The 21,677-nt window shown below is 36.5% G+C and overlaps 1 protein-coding gene across 1 annotated transcript in view; it reads left to right on the forward strand.

Annotated features, from left to right (window-relative positions):
- The first annotated feature begins 4,051 nt into the window (after positions 1-4,051).
- Positions 4,052-21,677, forward strand: part of LONRF3 (LON peptidase N-terminal domain and ring finger 3) — a 32,667-nt gene continuing 15,041 nt past the window's right edge. The window contains exons 1-7 of the mRNA XM_053699171.1: positions 4,052-5,461; positions 15,809-15,927; positions 17,063-17,185; positions 17,514-17,663; positions 18,668-18,860; positions 19,550-19,637; positions 21,078-21,192. Coding sequence (XP_053555146.1) covers positions 4,165-5,461; positions 15,809-15,927; positions 17,063-17,185; positions 17,514-17,663; positions 18,668-18,860; positions 19,550-19,637; positions 21,078-21,192 — 2,085 coding nt within the window. The 5' untranslated portion in view covers positions 4,052-4,164. The remainder of the gene's footprint in view (positions 5,462-15,808; positions 15,928-17,062; positions 17,186-17,513; positions 17,664-18,667; positions 18,861-19,549; positions 19,638-21,077; positions 21,193-21,677) is intronic.

Here is a 21,677-nt window from a genome sequence, read left to right on the forward strand (position 1 = left end):
AAATTTTGGAATTAGTACAATAGGATTGGTCCACTACATTTTGAGATTCTTCAATGACATCAAGGGTTAACATTTATTTTAAATTTCAACACTAATAACCTCTCTTTAGGGTTATGGTACTCTATAGAGTTTAAAAGTTATCTTTTTCCCAGATTCTGTTACAATACCATGCTTGATTACATTAAACCTTCCTGGTACCACAAAAATACATTTTAATTCCTCCTTAAAGGATATTAAACCCAATTTTTTTTATTTCATGATTCAGATAGACCATGCAATTTTAAGCAACTTTGAATTTCGCTCCTATTATCAATTTTTCTTTGCTCTCTTGGTATCTTTAATTGAAACACAGGAATGTAAGCTTAGGAGCCGGACCATTTTTGGTTCACACCTAGGATAGGTAGCTACCCAGGGTCCTGAGAATTTTGTTATCAACTGCAGGGACTAAAACTAGTATCCTATCTGTTGGATTAAAGATTCTGACCCATGTATTTATCTTGTAATGTTTTTTTCTGGGTCTCCTGAGCTTTCTGCATATGCTCCTTATCTGCCTATGTGTTCAATCACACTGCGATATGGGTTGGATTCCTGTTCCCAAGTCTCTTTCACTATATCTAACCATTGTGGATATCACCCATATAAGAGCTTTGATGGTGAAAAAACAGTACTGTGGTAACTCCCTAGCTTAGATAATTGGATATAGCAATAGATAATCCAAGTTTTTACCATCCCTGTTGGACACACTCCTTAAAATGCCCCTCAATGTTGTTGTTTTTTAACCTTTCCACTAATCCATCAGTCTGAGAATAATAAACAGATGTTTTAATGTGTTTTATTTGGAGGAGTTTACATAGCTCTTTCATAACCCTAGACAGGCAATGGGTGCCTTGATCAGTCAAGATTTCTTATTTAATACTCACTCTGCTACAAATAAGCAGGAAATATTTTGCTATTGTTATAGCTGAGGTGTTTCATAAGGGTATTACTTCTGGATACCTTTTTAGCGTAATCCAGAATTACCAGTATATTCTGGTGCAGCCTAGCAGATCTCATTAGTGGGTCCACTAAGTCCATGCCAATCTTTTAAAAATGTACTCTTATTATTACTCTTATTATTAGCAATGATAGGACTTAAATATACCTTAAAAGGGTCCATGTGTTGTCACAGAGGCACAATAATTTAAAATTGTGGCATATACACCTGTCAATAAAACCTTTGCAGGACGACCTCTGATTTTGTTCAGTAACAAGATGCCCTCTCAATACATGGCTGAGAGCAAGGTAAAGTAATGTGTTTCTAAAAGTTTTGGGTTGTTTTACCTTATGCAGAACCTACTGTATAAACTAAATAATTGTCTAACTCAAATTAGAGGTAAGGAAGTCCTTTCTGGTTGTACTAGATTGCCTTTGGAAACCCGAATAGCCTTTCTGGTCTTTATTAACGTGGGATCTTCCCACTGTGCCTCTCCTGAACTTGATTATTCGCAGTATCCTCACTTTTGGGACTAGCCTCGTCATCGCCTACAAAAACTGGCTTAAAGGGACACTGAACCCAAATTATTTCTTTCGTGATTCAGATAGAGCATGCAATTTTAAACAACTTTCTAATTTACTCCTATTATCAAATTTTCTTCATTCTCTTAGTATCTTTATTTGAAATGCAAGAATGTAAGTTTAGATGCCGACCCACCAATAAACAAGTGCTGTCCAGTGTCCTGAAGGCTCAGATGTCTTCTTTTTTAAATAAAGATAGCAAGAGAATGACAAAAAATTGATAATAGGAGTAAATTAGAAAGTTGCTTAAAATTGCCTGCTCTATCTGAATCACGAAAGAAAAAAATTGGGTTCAGTGTCCCTTTAAGGAACAAGGAATTTGGCTTTCTCTTAGGCTCAGTATTTTGATCTTCTCATTCTAATTCAGAGAAAATAAATATTATTTCAAAATCATCATTAAACTTTTCTACACAGTCCTGAGTAACCTTCTGTGTAGATTCCCTGAAATCTAAAAAAAAATAAATAGAGAACATCCCTCCCCAGTACTACATCATGGGCCAACTATAAATTTAAATTTTAACATAAAAGTGTTTTGTTCACTGGTGTTTCTAAAGATGGGTATCAGAGACACCCTTAGCATTTGTGGGGCCCTGGGGTAGACAAATTTGTGGGGGCCCCACAGTCCAGCGCTCTTATTCCCCTCACCCTGTATGCTCTGCCCCTGTATGGCTTACCCCTGTTCCTACATGCAGTGTTACCTATATTAAGATTAACAGTATATACCTCCTGATACCATAAACCCTTCTTCAGGATAGACATTGCACCTTCTAATACCTTCACCCCTGAAAGTGCTAGGCCCCCCAAAGTGCAGGGCCCTGGGGGGATGCCTGGTTGGTATACACTAACCATGTGGATAAGTCCTGTATAGCCTCCAAAACTGTAATGGGGTTATAGAAGGGAGATTAACTTTATCTGGGGGGCAACTTGCATATAACCGTAGTCCAAGCTGCTTCCCATATGCAGCAAGATGAAATAGCTACAATCTGCAAATTTATATTTGTAATGCACATGAGTAAATTTGATGGTAAATTTCTCATAGCATCCCTTTTAAATATATTTGATATAACAGAAATTAAGAGAGTTGTATAATATTCAACATTTTGCATGGTAAAATAATGCTGAGAAAAAGAGAACAATGCACTGTATAATGTTGATGAGCAGAAAAGCACAATAAAAAAATGATTTCATGGTATATTTCTGCTGAGCATATACACATTGCACTGTATAATGCTGATAAAAATATACAAACAGAGAGTGAAAAAAGGCTCTGTTTTTGAAGAGTAGATGATCTCTGCAGTGAAAATGAGAAATCTGCAATTTATAAGGCATCACTGCCACTCTGCATGCTGTACTGTACAGTGTCTTTAAAGGGACAGTCAAGTCAAAATTAAATTTTCATTATTCAGATAGGCCATGCAATTTTAAACAAATGTCTAATTTACTTTTATCATCAAATTTGCTTTGTTCCCATATGCTAATTTCTAAGCCCTTGAAGGCTGCTTCTTATCTTAGTGCATTTTGACAGTTTTCCACAGCTGGACAGCACAAGTTAATGTGTGCCATTTAGATAAAATTATGCTTACTCCCGTGGAGTTAAATAACAGTGTTGGTTATGCAAAACTGGGGAATGGGTAATGGGTAATAAAACTATAACAATTCTGGAGTAGACTGTCCCTTTAAAGGGACACTGAAGTAAAAATGTATGTAGTTTTAAAAAGCTATGTAAAAAAAACAAGATATGAAAATGGTCAAAATGAGTTCTCATGAGGTCAGGGCTGTTGAAATACAGAAGTAAAAAAAAAAAAAAAGTTACATGGAGCAAAGTTATTCAGAAACCACCTGATAACTATTTTTTCTAATGAACTGAAATGTCCTTTCATTCTAAACATCATGAAAAACAATGCGAAGCACTAAGGGTCTTCTAAAGACTGGAATACAGCAATATATTAGCAGCTGAGAAATGATACAGGCATTATAAAATACTAATACACTGTTATAAATATTAAAGTATGTTTTTCCTGAGTCCATACAGCTGGGTGTTTTAGTTGCTCCCCCATTTCTTATTATAAATTAAAAGAGCAATAGTAGTCATTATATATTTACTAATCACTTGTAACTCATATACAGCCTGTTGACATTGTACTAACTAGTGCCATAAATATTCAACACTGTCAAAGGGGCTCCTGAATAAGTGCAACCTTATAATGAAAATGTGTAATGAACATAAATGTTATGCAGCAATTAATTTATATATAGGGTGGTTAGGTTTATTTAAAATATAGAGTTGTTTTGTTTTTTAATTGCACTGTCTTTACTGTGAATAGTTTTGCCTGCACTGGGTGACTACAGTGAGTGATGTCCCTTTCCGGATGCCAGCACTGCCCTTCCCTATCCAGACAATGACACATAACTGCAACCTTGTTACAAAACCCGTAGAGGTTTTATAACAAATTGAAAGCGCAGCAGCAAATGAGAGTGGCCGCTGTAGGTCACGTGACGCTGTTTTATATAACACTTGGTTTGAAGGCTCTTATTAGCCGTACTGCAGGAATGGAGCCGCACAGGGACCGGGGGGTAAAGCTGGGGCAGTGACAGATTCCCAGGCACACCATGGGCACACAGGAGACAGAGGGCAGCCTCATGCTGGAGTTTGCTGCACAGGCTTTTCAAGCTAAAAACTTCCAGCTGGCTTGTGAGATCTATGAGAGGCAGTTGGAAGAACAGGCTGCCGGGGTGGTCGATTGGGGTCTGTTATTGAGGATGGCAGACTGCATGGCATGTGCTGGGAGACTGCAGGATGCCTGCAACTTGTACCGGAAAGCAGCAGCCCACAACAAGGTTTGCACAGAGCAGCTGGAGACACTGGTGACCTGTCTGGCAGAGCAACTCCGGAGCCGAGAAGGGGACCAGGACCACAGCAGGAGAGTAGAGTGGCATCAACACCACAAAAGAAGACAAGATTGGTATCAGAATCACAGCAGCAGTAGACAGGCGTGTCAGGAAAACAGCAGCAGTAGAGAGGGGCATCAAGACCACAGCAGCAGTATAGAGGGGCATCAGGACCACAACAGCAGGAGAGAGGGGCATCAAGACTACAGCAGCAGTAGACAGGCGTATCAGCAAAACAGCAGCAGTAGAGAGGGGCATCAGGACCACAGCAGCAGTATAGAGGGGCATAAAGACCATAGCAGCAGTAGAGAGGGGCATCAGGTCCACAGCAACAGCAGACAGGAGCATGAGTACTACAGCAACAGCAGAGAGGGGCATCAGGTCCACAACAACAGCAGACAGGAGCATGAGTACTACAGCAACAGCAGAGAGGGGCATCAGGAGTACATCAGTGGCAAACAGGGGATTGAGGACCACAGCAAGAGTAGACATGAGCATCACTACCACAGCAACAGCATAGAGGAGTACATCAGTGACAAACAGGGGCATCAGGGCCACAGTAGCAGTAAAGAGGGACATCAAGAACACAAAATCATTAAACATGGATTGTTCCAAACTATGCAGAAGTTAGACCAACATATAACTAAGGAGGGGCTGCCCACAACCAGCCCACCACTCCATTTGAAGAGCAGAAACTTACAGTTATCTCGTTGGGGCATGATGACCTGCAGAGACTGTCAGGGTCTTCTGTACGAGCCTGTGTCCCTGCCATGTGGACACACTTTCTGTAAAAAGTGCCTGTTAACCAGCAAGGTGAGGGGTCAGTGCCCACTGTGCAGGGTAACCCTTGACGGAGCAGAGGAGCTGTACAGGGTCAATGTTGTGCTGAGCAACATCCTGAGCAAGTGCTTCCCCTGTGAGGTGCAGGCTTTAAAACTCAGGCATGAGGGCAATGCCCTGTTCAAAGATAACAAGTTACAAGAAGCCTTGGGAAAATACAACGAGGCCATTAGCCTAGGTAATACAGTGCGTGATTTTTAGCTATATGTATTTATTTTATGTATTTAGTGTGATAATATATTTGGGAAACAGTTTGTAATCTGACAAATAGATATGTATTTTAATCAATTCACTGTGTGAACATTTGAGTGTCTCATTATTGAGATGATGATGGTAACATTTAAATTTTCATTTTTTTTTATTTCATGATTCAGATAAAGCGTACAATTTTAAGCAACTTTCTAATTTACTCCTATTATGAAATTCTCTTTGTTCTCTCTGTATTTTTATTTGAAAAGCAGGAATGTAAACTTAGGAGCAAGACAATTTTTGGTTCAGCACCTAGGTAGAAGTAGCCACCATTCAGCAAGTGCTATCCAGGTTCTGAACCAAAAAATGGGCCGGCTCCTAAGCTTACATGCCTGCTTTTCAAATAAAGATACCAAGATAGGAGTAAATTAGAAAGTAGCTTAAAATTGCATGTGTGTTTCATATCCCTTTAAGAAAGAATTCCACTGTATTTCTCAGCTTCAAATACACCCTTACTGATAAATAGAGGTTTTTTTTTAAAATTAAGGATAATTATTAATGCATTTATACAATGTTTTAATGCATTTAAACTTATCGTTGCATCAGTACTTGCCTGTAACTATGTGTTTAACCCCACATAGTAAAATTCTGCTCAGTAACTGCAGTTTATTAGATTATTTTATTAAAAAATGTATCATGGCAACTTTTTGTTCCCAAAAGATAGATTCTGATACACCCGTAGATCCATTAGACCACAGGAGTATTGTGTGATTCCCTATTTCTCCTGACCAGTAATAGTTATAATAATATGACTTCAAGCTAAAACATTCATAAACAACAACCCGTGATCCAGTGGTGGGGTCCATTCTATAAATCTATTTCTTATGGGGATAGGGTACAATACATTGAGGTGGGTTTTACACCTGCTCCCAGAGGCAAAATATGTTGTCTGTCTAAATCAGTAGTGAATATTCTAAGAACCATTATGAGGCAATGACATATATGTAATAATCATTAAATTGTACAAGCTCAAAATAAAAATATAGGACTCAATCTAAGTCACTATAATATATCCCAATTTAAAGACTAGCACAAGGCTTAAAAAAATGAACTATAAATACTACAAATTAGCAAACACCAAAAGATGCAATCTGAGGTACCTTTTGTCATAGCCAGTGATTTGTAATCGGTTTCCTGTGATGCTGGATGCATTTGTTTGTAATGGTGTTTATTGTGTAGCATATTTTTACGTAGGAAAGGATATTGATCTTAACTCAGAAGAAATAATGCTGACAATATTGGTCCTTAAAAGGTTATTGAATACCTCTTGCTTTTGGCTAAATTTGCTATTTTTCACAACAATCCCTTGAAAGGCCAAAAAATCAAATTCTGTAAACTGCAAACCAACTACATTTTTGCAGTATTTTGAGAACCTGGATTACAGATTTTGCTTTATCGCTCACTAGGGAGGGGGTGATCAATGCCTTTTAAGACATGAAAAAAAAGCTCTGAAATGCTATTGAAAAAAATGAAGAGCCTGGTTTAAAATTGGGGGCACAATAGTAAGGTTTAACATGCTAATTGACAATAGTATAATCATTACGGAACCCTTTCAGCAGAATTGATAGCAACAAACACCATAAGGAAATTCCAGAATGTTTGAAGTATACGGTATATCATGTGTTGTATGTGCAGTTAAACATATGCAGCATTTAACAATTTAACTTCTGAGATATAGTATTTTACTATTGCTGCCAGGGCTATTAGGAGTGTACACAACACTCTCACTTGCAAGACCCTGACAAGTCTGAAAGTGCAGTTATGCTTAGAACTAGGTCATGAGAGCAGACTTGCATAAGCTTGTACTCTGAGTATTTCTCTCTGCCCCCTCCCACTCTGTGCTTGTGTAACCATTGAGGTAGCAACAATCTGGGTCAAATATTTAAGCCCCCCCCCCCCCATGTCCACAATTTAATTTGTTTTATTTCCTTATAAAATCTAAAATGAGTATTGCCTGATACAGTCATATTTGGCAAATAAGTTTGCCTATTAAATTAATAGGGTCAGACACATACAAGAGAACAATTATATAAGAATTTCCATCTTGTTATGTTTTAAGTTTGTTGCTGTTACACCATTATGCAATATTTAGAATTTTCGAATAACAAGATCTTAAATATAGAAATTGGCATCAGACAGGGAACATTTGTCTCCCAGAATATGCCATTCCTGCTTTTACATATAACTACGTTTTGATTTCTGGCCAACTATGATAGTTTTATGTTGAAAAGTGTGTCACTTTAAGTATTTAGAGTATGTGATTTTACTGGTAGAGTTTTTTCATTTTGTAGTTCTTTGTTGTAGTCTGGGGGGGGATTCAGTAAATCAAGGAGTTGTCTTTTAAAATGTTTCTTCTGATTTTTTTTTTTTTTTAAATTTAAAGCAACATTCTAATGCACTATCTAATTAAATGCTGTCATTCATTTAAGCATTGTATTAATGCACAAACGCTCTCCTGTAACTATGTGTTTAGAGTTAATCACATAGCTAAACTGCTGCTCAGGAGCTGCTTTGCATTTCCGCCACTACTGCGCAGGCATGGAGCCATAAAGTGTCGCCAAACATTGCATGGTTTGCAAGATTAACTCTATGTTTAAAGGGACATGAAACCCAATTTTTTATTTCATGATTCAGATAAAGCATATCATTTTGAACAACTTTCCAATTTACTTCTATTATTAATTTTGCTTCATTTTCTTGTTATCTGTTATTGAAGGTGCAGCAATACACTACTGTGAGGTAGCTGAGTATATTGGTAAGCCAATAACCAGAGGTATATATGTGCAGCCACCAATCAGCAGCTAGCTCACAGTTCCCGCGCCTTTCTAGATATGCTTTTCAATAAAGAATACCAAGAGAACAAAGAAAATTAAATAAAAGAAGCAAATTGGGAAGTTGGTTAGAATTGTATGATATTGTGTTTCATGTCTCTTTAACTCCAAGTACAGGGATTAAACACATAATGGTTGATTACAATACTTTACAAAAAAAATGAACAAATGATTTATCTACAAAAATACCCTAGACATAGGTGTTTTTCTCAACCTCATGGTACCCAACAAGAATTCATAAAATAATGCCCCTTTAAATATAATGTATGACTGTATATCTCTGTAGGTGCATCCCTTCTGATTCCTGTTGCTGGAGGAAATGAGTAAATTACAAGTAGAATCATTTGCTAAATGTTGACCGCATTCTCACTTTTTTTTTTATCTAGATGTAATTTAAGTTTATAATAAGAAAATAAATAATTCATTATAAATCTGTATTGCAGATTATAAACCCTTTATATAATAAACTGGGGTGAGTTAGACAAGCCCTGTGCTATAGTAACACACACTGCTTAATAGCTTGCACTTTAGAGAATTGTTATTTACAAACTATTTTTAGACTGCAATTTTATATTACATCCACAGTGACAAATCTCCTTGTACTCTGGTGTTAGCTCAGTGATGTAACAGGGAGGGGATATCTGGTGGGGGAGCTATAAGCATAAACTGAATTTGGTTAAAAACATGAAACCAGTAGGGCTTTGCTCAGACCTTTTCCAATAATATATTTGTAGATATTATATTAATTGTTTTTATATGTTAGACCAAAGGGATAGATTCAGATAGAGCTTGCCATTTTATATACCTTTCCAGTTTACTTCTGTTACCACATTTGCTGTTCTCTTGGTATCCTTTATTCAAGAGTACACCTACCTAGTCTCAGGACCAGCAATGCACTACTAGATAATTGCTGAACACACTGGGTGAGCCAATGACCATACAGAAGCATATATGTGCAGCAACCAATCAGCAGCTAGCTCTCTTTAGCAAATTCTACCAACTAAACAAAGCAAATTTGATAATAGAAAAAAATTGGATTTGTTTTTTAAATTGCCTGTTGCAAGGGCTTCCAGTGCTGTAGGAGCACAGGGCGCGCTGACAGCCACAAGCCTGTGCTATTTGTGTAAGTGTTACAGCTAACACACATTCATTATGGGGTCATTTTGACTTTACTGTCCTTTAAAACATTTACACTAATCTTAGTGTCATAAATATTTTTTTGAAGGGTGTAGGTAAAACAATGATTTTTCAAATAAATGAAGCATTTACTAGAAGGTAAATAAAGTTTAAAGTGATGGTAAATTTTCCACTTTTCATAACCAGATCATGAATGCTAGTGATATTTTAGATGGACTTTAATTGATCACTTCTAATAGAGATGCGCTGTAATTTACTGTTTAATCTAGCCGTACCATTCTAATACTGCACGCTGCCTGCTACCACCCACTTCAAAGGTAATATTTTTTGTGAGCTAACGGTTTGAACTGCTCTCCAATCGGCGCTCTAGCCATATAGCATTTGTATTGTAGCTAGGGCGCTGATTGGAGAACAGTTTAAACCGTTAGCTCAAAAAATATTACCTTCGAAGAGGGCAGTCGGAGCGTGCGGTATTAGAATGGCACGGCTAGATTCAACAGTAAGTTACAGCGCATTTTTATTAGAAATGATCATGTAAAGTCCATCTAAAATATCATTAAAATTCAGGATCTGGTTATAAAAAGTGGAAAGTTTACCATCACTTTAAGTACATTTAGAAAAGAAAAAAAATACAATCCATAAAATAAATGACATATAAAACACCATGAGACGTTAAACAAGCAAATTAGGGTACCTGTTAAAACAAAATGAGAGAAAAAGTAGAACGTTTAACAAAAGGAAATGGAAAGAGGGCAGTGAGACACATGAGGAACAAGGCTTATACCTAAGTATAACAAATAGTAAGAAAATGCTTTTCAGTATCTGGATGAGGCATAACAATGAGTGCAGAAAACACATTGTACTTATCTCATAACAAGTTACAATGAAACTATTATGTTGCTCTAGGGCGGCAGTTAATGGGTTACACTGGTGCAGGGAAAGCTACACAGACAGTATCTGGGGTGCCCTGAGGAGAAGTCTAGAGTCATGTTAAGAATTTTCTGATGGAATGATGTTCGGAAAAGTGTTAAAGGGACAATTACACTTTTATGGTGCAGACAAAGCATTTGATTTTAAACAACTTTCCAGTTTACTTCCATTAGTAGATTTACTTTGTTCACTTGATATCCTTTGTTGAAAAGCATACCTAGGCAGGCTCAGGAGCAGCAGTGCCCTACTGTGAGCTAGCTGCTGATTGATGGCTGCACATATGTATTTCTGACCCCTACCCCCATAACCGTTTTCACTATATACTCAATGCCAAGAAAACACTTTAATTAACCTTTTTTTCTGCTGAGCACCAGTGTTTAAACTGTTTTTAGCCTTATTGCACTCTTTAGATTTAAACCTGAGCTGCTAACCCACAACATATACTATTTTGTTATTATAATCTAAATGGCAAATGCCCACAAAGCAAAGGGATTTTTTTCATTTACCTAATAAACAACTGTATGTGCCTCATTTTATTTTTAAATCTGTAAACAAACATCCTAAGGCTTTATAATTTAATAGCAATTCACTTCCCAAAACACTACAGTCCAGGATTCTATATATGTTTCCCAATAGAAATTATTAAATGTAAATTAGAAAAACAATTTTCGTTATATCATGCACTTTATGGGGAAAAAATCTAAGAATAAAATATCTAACTAATGTCTAACAATATATTATACAATGGCTCAACATATGTTACATAGAGATGTATAGATTCTGTATTCTGGTGGCAGGGATTAGAGTACCTTAAACAAATAATGATGTTGCTCATGCATATGGTTATATCCTGTGATGACTGTCACCTGATAGCTACCTATTTGAGATATATATAGGTATATGTACACACACATATTTACAGTATGTTTAAATCTTTTTATTAAGTTTTTTAGAACATATAAAAAGATATAATATGCACACTTCAAGTATTCAGTAATACAGATTACATGAGAAAGTCCCATTTGTTGTCTTGTAAAGATAATAACCTAGATTACGAATTTTGCGGCAAGCTGAAAAAGCAGCGTTAACAGGTCCTAACGCTGCTTTTTTACGCTTGCTGGTATTACGAGTCTTGCAGGTTTAGGGGCACCGCACACTTTTTTGGCCTTACCGCAAACCGGCTTATGTAAAGTTCGTAAGCCCTTTTTCTATGGGACTTCCATTGCGCCGGTATTACGAGTCTGTCCTGGGAGGCCAAAAAGTGAGCGGTACACCCTCTACCTCCAAGATTCCTAACGCATTTTAAAGTCAATAGTTATGAGTTTTACACTACAACGCCGTAGCATAAAACTCATAACTAAAGTGCTAAAATTACACTAACACCCATAAACTACCTATTAACCCCTAAACCGAGGCCCTCCCGCATCGCAAACACTATAATAACATTTTTAACCCCTAATCTGCCGCTCCGGACATCGCCGCCACTATAATAAACATATGAACCCCTAAACCGCTGCACTCCCGCCTCGCAAACACTAGTTAAATATTATTGACCCCTAATCTTCCGCCCCTAACATCGCCGCCACCTACATTATACTTATTAACCCCTAATCTTCTGCTCTGAACATCGCCGCAACCTACATTATATTTATTAACCCCTAATCTGCTGCCCCAACATCGCCGACACTATATTAAATTTATTACCCCTAAACCTAAGTCTAACCCTAACACCCCCTAACTTAAATATAATTTAAATAAATCTAAATAAAATTACTATCATTAACTACATTATTCCTATTTAAAACTAAATACTTACCTGTAAAATAAACCCTTAGCTAGCTACAATATAACTAATAGTTACATTGTATCTAGCTTAGGATTTATTTTTATTTTACAGGCAAGTTTGTATTTATTTTAACTAGGTAGAATAGTTATTAAATAGTTATTAACTATTTAATAACTACCTAGCTAAAGTAAATACAAATTTACCTGTAAAATAAAACCTAACCTAAGTTACTCTAACACTACACTACAATTAAATAAATTACCTACATTAAATACAATTAAATAAATTAAATTAGCTAAATCACACAAAAAACCCACTAAATTACAGAAAATAAAAAACAAATTACAGATCTTTAAACTAATTACACCTAATCTAAGAGCCCTATCAAAATAAAAAAGCCCCCCCAAAATAAAAAAAACCCTAGCCTAAACTAAACTACCAATAGCCCTTAAATGGGCCTTTGTAGCTCATTGCCCCAAAGAAATCAGCTCTTTTTCCTGTAAAAAAATACAAACACCCTCCAACAGTAAAACCCACCACCCACACAACCAATCCCCCAAATAAAATACTAACTAAAAAAACTTAAGCTCCCCATTGCCCTGAAAAGGGCATTTGGATTGGCATTGACCTTAAAAGGGCATTTAGCTCTACTGCAGGCCCAAAGCCCTAACCTAAAAAATAAACCCACCCAATACACCCTTAAAAAAATCCTAACACTAACCCCTGAAGATTCACTTACCGGGAGAAGTCTTCATCCAAGCGGCAAGATGTCCTCAACGAAGTCGGCAGAAGTGGTCCTCCAGACGGGCAGAAGTCTTCATCCAGACGGCACCTTCTATCTTCATCCTTCCAGGGCGGAGCGGGTCCATCTTCAAGACATCCGACGCGGAACATCCTCTTCAAACAACGGCTTCTTTGTAATGAATATCTCTTTAAGGGACGTCATCCAAGATGGCGCCGCTTAGATTCCATTTGGCTGATAGAATTCTATTAGCCAATCGGAATTAAGGTAGAAAAAATCCTATTGGCTGATTGGATCAGCCAATAGAATTGAGCTCGCATTCCATTGGCTGATTGGAACAGCCAATAGAATGCGAATTCAATCCTATTGGCTGATTGGATCAGCCAATAGGATTGAAGTTCAATAGTTTAGGCTATTATTTTCTGTAATTTAGTGTGTTTTTTTTTTTTGTGATTTAGCTAATTTCATTTATTTAATTGTATTTAATTTATGTAAGTTATTTAATTGTAGTGTAGTGTTAGGTGTTATTGTAACTTAGGTTAGGTTTTATTTTACAGGTAAATTTGTATTTATGTTAGCTAGGTAGTTATTAAATAGTTAATAACTATTTAATAACTATTCTACCTAGTTAAAATAAATACAAACTTGCCTGTAAAATAAAAATAAACCCTAAGCTAGCTACAATGCAACTATTAGTTATATTGTAGCTATCTTCGGGTTTATTTTATAGGTAAGTATTTAGTTTTAAATATGAATAATGTAGTTAATGATAGTAATTTTATTTAGATTTATTTAAATTATATTTCAATTAGGGAGTGTTAGGGTTAGACTTAGGTTTAGAGGTTAATAAATTTAATATAGTGGTGGCGACGTTGGGGGAAGCAGATTAGGGGTTAATAAGTGTAGGTAGGTTGCGGCGACATTGGGGGCGGCAGATTAGGGGTTAATAAATATAATGTAGGTGTTGGGGGCAGCATATTAGTGGTTAATAAGTATAATGTAGGTGGCGGCGATGTTGGGGCCGGCAGATTAGGGGTCAATAAGTGTAAGGTTAGGGGTGTTTAGACTCAGGGTTCATGTTAGGGTGTTAGGTGTAAACATAAATTTTGTTTCCCCATAGGAATCAATGGGGCTGCGTTACTGAGTTTTACGCTGCTTTTTTGCAGGTGTTAGACTTTTTATCAGCCGGCTCTCACCATTGATGTCTATGGGGATATCGTGCACGAGCACGTACAACCAGCTCACCGCTGACTTAAGCAGCGCGGGTATTGGAGTGCGGTATGGAGCACAATTTTGCTCTACGCTCACTTCTTGCCTTTTAACGCCGGGTTTCAGAAAACCTGTAATACCAGCGCTGTAGGTAAGTGAGCGGTGAGAACAAACTGCTCGTTAGCACCGCACCCCTCATAACGCAAAACTCGTAATCTACCCGAGAGTTTGTTAGAACTCTAAGTAAGCTCCTATTTAGAGTCCATCATGTTGGATGTTTAGAGTTCTAGTAGTCTGTGTTACTTCATCTGTTTACAATTATGGGTGTGCGAACAATGTAACAAAATAATAACTTTGTCATATGAAATAACAAAAAAATGAATAAAAAGGAATAAAAGTAAAATAATTTGATCAAAATATTAACTAAACATATAGAGCCAAGCCAGGAGAGTATTGATCTGGATCTTTGGTGAGAATCTATACCTCAGGTACACACACATATTTAACATAATCGAATTGAATAAGTAATGTGGTACATCTGTCATGTTATTGTTCAGAGGCGGATTACCTGGTATTTTAGGGCAGGATTGTGTTTTTTGAGCAGAACCAATCTGAGCTACTACAGAAAGCTTCCTCCTGGGCTGGCTAGACATGTTACAAGCTATGATGCTCATGTTTGTTCCCTGGTAGAGTGCTTCTCTGTTTTTGTGTATACTCTTTATAGCTCTATAGTAGTAGGGTTGGATGCCAGTTGAGGCTAATGAGACTGCAAAACCTGTTCCTGAGAACAAAGATAATAGAAGATTCCCTTGTTTACTACAGTCCTGATTATAGTTATTAGTTATGTTTAAGGAAAGTAATATACTTTGTAAGGTTTCATGGGCACATATTCCGCACTGCTGTCCATGGGTACAATTAATTTAAATTAAAAAAAAGACATAAAACAAACAAACTTGTAAGAGACAAGACATCATTTGACATACACACATAGGAGGAATCGAGTGCTCTATTCCCGTGGGAATTTACAATCTAGAAGTAGCAAGTAAGTGGCATGAATATCAGATTATATATCTGATAAAGTTATTAATACATATCTGACTCAAAAATACAAGTTCTTAATTTTATCCTTTAGCTTTTACTTTATAGCTCAGCATTACTAAGGTATTTCAGTTTCCCTTTACCTTGCAGAGGCTATATCAGCAGGATGAATGTTAATGTATTCTTACTCATTACACAGCTCCTCCAGGAGCAATGTTTGCCTTTCTTGTATTAAATGAGGGATTCTATTTATTAAATAACATTACTGATCTAGTTACAGTTTACTGTAATGTAAAACTATCAAGAGCTATTTAATTATTCAGATGTGTAATTACTTTCCCCAGTGACTCTATATGTCCTGTTGTAGGAAAATGCTAATTAGTATTTACAGACCATGCTTATTAATTCTGCAAACTGCCTAAGGTTGTTGCGGTACTGTTGTATATGACTTTTTCAGCCCACACGAGGACACTTCTCATGGATAATGGGTCATTAAAAATAAACCAATGAATTATCTAAGACATATAGAAATTATATATAGTTTCTGCCCATACTGTTAGTTTAGTGACCTTCCAAGCTGAGCAGTGATTTCTTTTCTTGCAGCTCCGTATGACCATATACTCTACAGCAACCGCGCACTGATACACCTGAGTTTAAAGTCTTATGAATGCTCCCTGCAAGATGCAGAAACTGCCTGCAAACTCAAACCCTACTGGTTAAAAGTAAGTGCTTTATGTGTAGGTCTTATGCATAGTGCGTGACATTTACATTAGAGTATTTTGTTTTTGAAATCAGATTATATGAGTAATGCCTGCAGTCATGCATAAGGGAAATAAGAAATGTCAATCATTCATCGGAGCATATTTTCTTAAAAATATAAATATTTTACATGGAAACCACGTGCCCTGAAATTTACAACTCTTATTTTTATTCTTGCTATGTGTATAGCCCATGCTCTCACTTCTTTTACATTTATAAGTTGGTTTTATATCGTTAGGTAACTCAAAAATATGAAAAGGGAAAGGGCTGAGTTGTGTTTATTCAAAAACTTTACATGCCCATATGTATATTTATAGACTTACGGGTTACTTGTTTCCCAGTCTACTTTGTATCGTTCAGTGAATGGGGGGGGGGTATACGCATTTAAAGAGAGTGCATTTTTCTCCGGAAAACAAGTATATAAATGGACATTCAACTCATATCATACATGTATTTTATTATTCAGATAGAGTATACAATTTTAAGTAGCTTTCTAATTCAGACTAACTTAGTCTTATTATAACTTTTTCTTCATTTTCTTGTTATCCTTTGATGAAAAGCAGGAAGGTAGGCTCAGGAGTGTGCACATGTCTGCAGCACTATAGGGCAGCACTATTTCCGGTCATGTAGTGCTCCATGCATGGAAACGCTACCTATCTAGATATCTCTTCAACAAAGAATAACAAGAGAACAAAACAAATGTGATCATAGAAGTCAATTGGAAACTTTTTAACAAAATTATTCTCGGTCTGAATCATGAAAGGAAAATTTTGAGTTTCACATTCCCTGCAAATCAAAAACAATGCTGAGATCCACCTCTTACAAAGCCTGGTGGTATTGAGGCCAAAGATATTTGAAGTAGTTTGCGCTCTGATTTAACCGGCCCCTGTTGTAAACTTAAAAGGATATCGTACTGAATGCTCTCTTTCCATCTAAAAGAGAATGTTTTGGTAAACAAATCGGGAGGATACATTAATTGTGTTATTTTAAGCATTGGGTATTAAATGGTAATGACTTTTTAAGTGCAAATGCTGACTTATATTACTCCTTTCACATGTTCAGAGTCAACCTATTGACAGCGCATTTCTTCTTTAATAGGGACATTTAAGAAAAGCGCAAGCACTGGTCATCCTAGGAAAAACCGAAGACGCTTTAAGAGAATTTCTTTTCTGCCTTGCACTGGACATTGGGAACAAAACTGCGAAGTCTGAAGCCCAGAAGGTACAATACACTACATGAAAATGAGATCATTATTGATGGATATTGGGCTAATGACCTGTCTGTTCTGCAAGCAAAATGTCATAAGATATTATTGGAGTGAGATTATTCTGTAATATTAGAACATAGCCTTTGTGATGGTCCAGTTTTTCAGTTGTTTTTTTTTTAAAGGGACATTAGCTATCTTTTTAAACAATAAAAATGTTGGAGTAGACTGTCCCCTTAAGTCTGTTTTACAATAGAACATATTATGTCATTAATTTTATCCTTGTAAAATAGCTTAATCATTCAGCGTGTCTATAATAAAACTGTTTATTTCCTACATGTACAGATGCTCCTTAAACTATTAAGTCCAGAGAACAGTGAAGGGAACCTGTCCGATATCCTGCAAATGAACCTAAGCCCCTTAAGGGTAAAGGAACATGTCCTTAGTGCTATGGGAACAGCATCATCTTCCAGTTACATGCATAGGCTATTTAAAGTAAGTTTATTTTTTTCTTTAATACATACAAATGCAAGTAAAAATTGTATTTTTTTGTTCTCTTGGAATTTGCTTCTATTCGTAATTTATGTAAGTAAAGAGAGATTAAATTCAACATATATTATTTTTATGCTATTGGGGCATGTACCGTCCACTAATATCGCTATGGGAGTTGTCCGTATCTGCCAATAAGAAAGTATAGCACAAACATGCACTTTTTCTGTAGTGTCCAATTTAGGCAATAAATAAATTAGCTGCTGCGAAGGCCAAGCAGTTATTGTGTAGCAAGTTGCAAGGTCAGATAGTGGACGTCTTCATCCTATCTGGGAGCAGTGGATGAGAAAATGCAGCCCACAGAGTTAAATTACAGGATATTTACTATGCACAATAAAAGGGCCATAATACCCAAATCTTTAAACACTTGAAAGTGATGCAGCATAGCTGTAAAAAGCTGACTAGAAAATATCTCCTGAACATCTCTATGTAAAAAAGAAAGATATTTTACCTCAAAAGTTCCTCAGTAGCCACATCCCATTGTAAAGGATTTCTAAGCAGCATTTTAGTGTGTCTGTCCTGGGACAGCTTAGGGCATGAGCCTCATGAACTCTCATATTATTTCACCAATCAGGTAAAGGAAGCTTACTATGAAATCTCATGAGAGTTAAGTCTAATCTCATGAGATCACAGTAAGAGTTCATGACCTCAGCACTGCTGATGCTGATTGGCTGCTGTTTATTTCTTTTTTACCTGCAGCTGGGAGCAGGTGAAGTATAACTTTTTACACAGAACTTACTCTGCTGAGCTGAGGAAATTGTGAGGTAAAATATCTTCCTTTTTTACATAGAGATGCTCAGGTGATATTTTCCTGTCAGCTTTTTACAGTTATACTGCATCAGTTTCAAGTGATTTAGCATATGAGTATTATGTCCCTTTAAATATTGTAAGGGTATTTTTTTTTCTTTCAGTTTTATATCTCTTTATAAAAATTGCTTCTTTCTAACCAGCTTAATATGGAGCAAAAGAAAATCTTCCCTCTGTCTGAGGAAAAAGTCAATTGCAGTAATGTGAGGAAAAACTTGCAAACTACTGACAACATTGCACTAGAAATATCCCCGTCAGAATGCAACACCCTAAAGAGGAAACTCTCTGTAGAGGAGTCAACCCAGACAGAGATTCCCAGCAAAATACTAAAACAAGGTGAGGATTTAAATCTAGGGCACACATTTGGCATTGTCTCCTATGTTATGGGCCGCTTAAGTCAAAATTAAACTTGTATGATTCAGATAGAGAATGCAACTTAACAAAAACAATTCCAATATACTTTTATTATAAAAACATGCCATTCTTTTTATATGCAATTTCTGAGGCCCCAGCTTCTAGTGCACAGTATATACAAATATGCATTCTGTGATTGGCTGATGGCTGTCACATGATACAGAGGGACGGAAAATTGGATTAATGTTGATATTTGCCCGAAAATATTATGCTGTTCATTTCAAAGTCAAAGTACGATTGCACATTGTCTTTTTTATTGTGTATTTGTCAAGTATTAAATTCTACTGTATTTAGTGTACTTTTAAAGGGACAGTCAACACTCGAGATAACAGTATCCGATATTTAAAAATAAAAAACGAAGATCCACCTTTTGTTATTGTTTACAACCATGTTTATTCACATTTGTCATGATATTTACATAATTGTATAGTTTGAATTTGCCTGGTCTGCTGAAAAACTATATATAGTTTCTCCTTGAAAAATGGCTTCCGTTATTGCTTATATGTAAGCAGCATATAAAAGTTCCAAAACATTTTAGCACAGAGAAATGGCTCAACAGCTAAGGGGTTAAATTGCAATGGGTATTTTTTAAATCAATGTCTCTATAACAGATGTAATGCCTGCAGACAGCGCAGAGAAAGACCTTGCCATCTCCCCACATGTGGATCTCTCTGATCTGGATTGTGCTCTCTGCATGAGGTATCATTTTTATTTCTTTCAATATGACAACACTTCAAAAACAATCTGCATCTAAGGAAATATTAACGGCTGATGTACAGTAATTAAATATATTTTTAACTTCATTCTTCTTTCCAGTTTTAGAAAAGATAGACAGACAGACATAAGATAGATAGACTAATAGATTGATGATAGATAGATAGATAGACAGACAGACAGAGGACAGACATATAGATAGACAGACTGACAAACAGATAAATAGGCAGATAGACTAATAGATAGACAGAGCAATATATAGATAGAAAGATAGACTAATAGTTAGATTGATAGATAACACATAAATTGTATGAAATAAAACCTTTTATATATATTTTTCTCACATATATAAAACAGGCAGCAAGCTCATAATCTTAGGCTACATCAATTATTAAAAATAGGTGACTTTTGTTATGCTTTCTTAACTAACTAAATAAAACATAATCTGGCATTTCCATCAGTTGCTTATTGGCATATGTACTAGCAAGAAATAGCTAAAAAAAAAAACTAAAAAAAACTTGTATTATTAAAAGTATATTAGATTCAGAATCAACAAAGCAATTTAAGAGCAGATATACAGTATAGTTTAACATGAACACGTTTTGTGCTTTTGTTTTCCATGTTACAAATCCTCTTTAAATGACCAGAATGGTAAAAGAATCACATAAAATATAAACAAGTCTGTCTGCGTACAGCTATGGTGTAGTGAAAGGGTAATGTGTCTCATGGGAGAATTAGAAATGTTATGTAATAAACTCCACTGTTCCTTTCTAAGGATTAATGAAACATTCGTCATTAGTCTGAAATGGATCTGGAATTAACCCAGTTTAAAATCAAATATTGATACACCATGACTGCAAAATGAGAAATATGGGTTAATAGAGTTAGATAAACACAATCATCAGCTTAAAATTAAGGTTTAAACTAGAAAACATTTTAAATGTTATATATATTAATAAAAACGTTGGTGTCAGTGGCGCTTCTAGAACACAGAGCAAGCGCTGCCCTTCATAGCTCAGTGGGGGTGCTGCATGTGCATTTGAACCACCACTTTTGTCAGTTTCTTCACATTTTCTAGTAGGTAATTCGGACATATTTTACCTTTTCACCTTTCATACCTGGTCCAGATTCATTGAACGTTGAGATTTGCACAAAAAAAAAGAATGTAATTGCTAAGATATCTGTGTATTAATGAGAGGTCAGGCAAATGTCTAATTTAATAATTTTTTACAGGGGAACTTTACTTTGAAATTTAAGTTTCTCCCCTTACTTTATTCCAGTAAAAAAAAAGTCTTTTACTGGTGGAAAACAAAAATATCACCATATTTGAGATAGTAGAATGTATAAATTACACATCCACTTTCCCAAGTGCCTTTACTTGTTGCAAGATATTGTTGTCTTCTCTTTTTACTCTTTTTGCTCCAGGTTATTGTATGAACCAGTAACCACACCATGCGGACACATGTACTGTCTCAAGTGTCTTGAACGATGCCTGGACCACAACCCAAAGTGCCCACTGTGCAAGGAAGACCTGTCTGAGGTAAGTTATAAAGCTCTTTGTTGTTCTGTGCAGTAGCTCAAAGTTAAAGGGGCCTATTTATCAAATGTCTGTCAGACCTGATCTGACACTGCGGATCAGGTCCGACAGACCTTGCTGAATGCGGAGAGCAATACACTGTCCGTATTCAGCATTGCACCAGCAGCTCTTGTGAGCTGCTGGTGCAACACCGCCCCCTGCAGACTCGTGGCCAATCGGCCGCCAGCAGGGGGGTGTCAATCAACCCGATCATACTCGTTCTGGTTGATTTACAGCGATTCCTGTCCGCCTCATCAGAGCAGGCGGACAGGGTTATGGAGCAGCGGTCATTAGACCGCTGCTCCATAATTTGTTTTTCTGGCGAGTCTGAGGACTTGCCAGAAACATGGGCCTTCAAGCTCCGTTCGGAGCTTGATAGATAGGCCCCATAGTGTACAGTGTATTCAGGCAAGCAGTTAAAGAAATGTATTGTATTTAAAGCTGTTGCA

Source organism: Bombina bombina, chromosome 1 (assembly GCF_027579735.1).
Source record: "Bombina bombina isolate aBomBom1 chromosome 1, aBomBom1.pri, whole genome shotgun sequence".
Classification (NCBI taxonomy): Eukaryota; Metazoa; Chordata; class Amphibia; order Anura; family Bombinatoridae; genus Bombina; species Bombina bombina.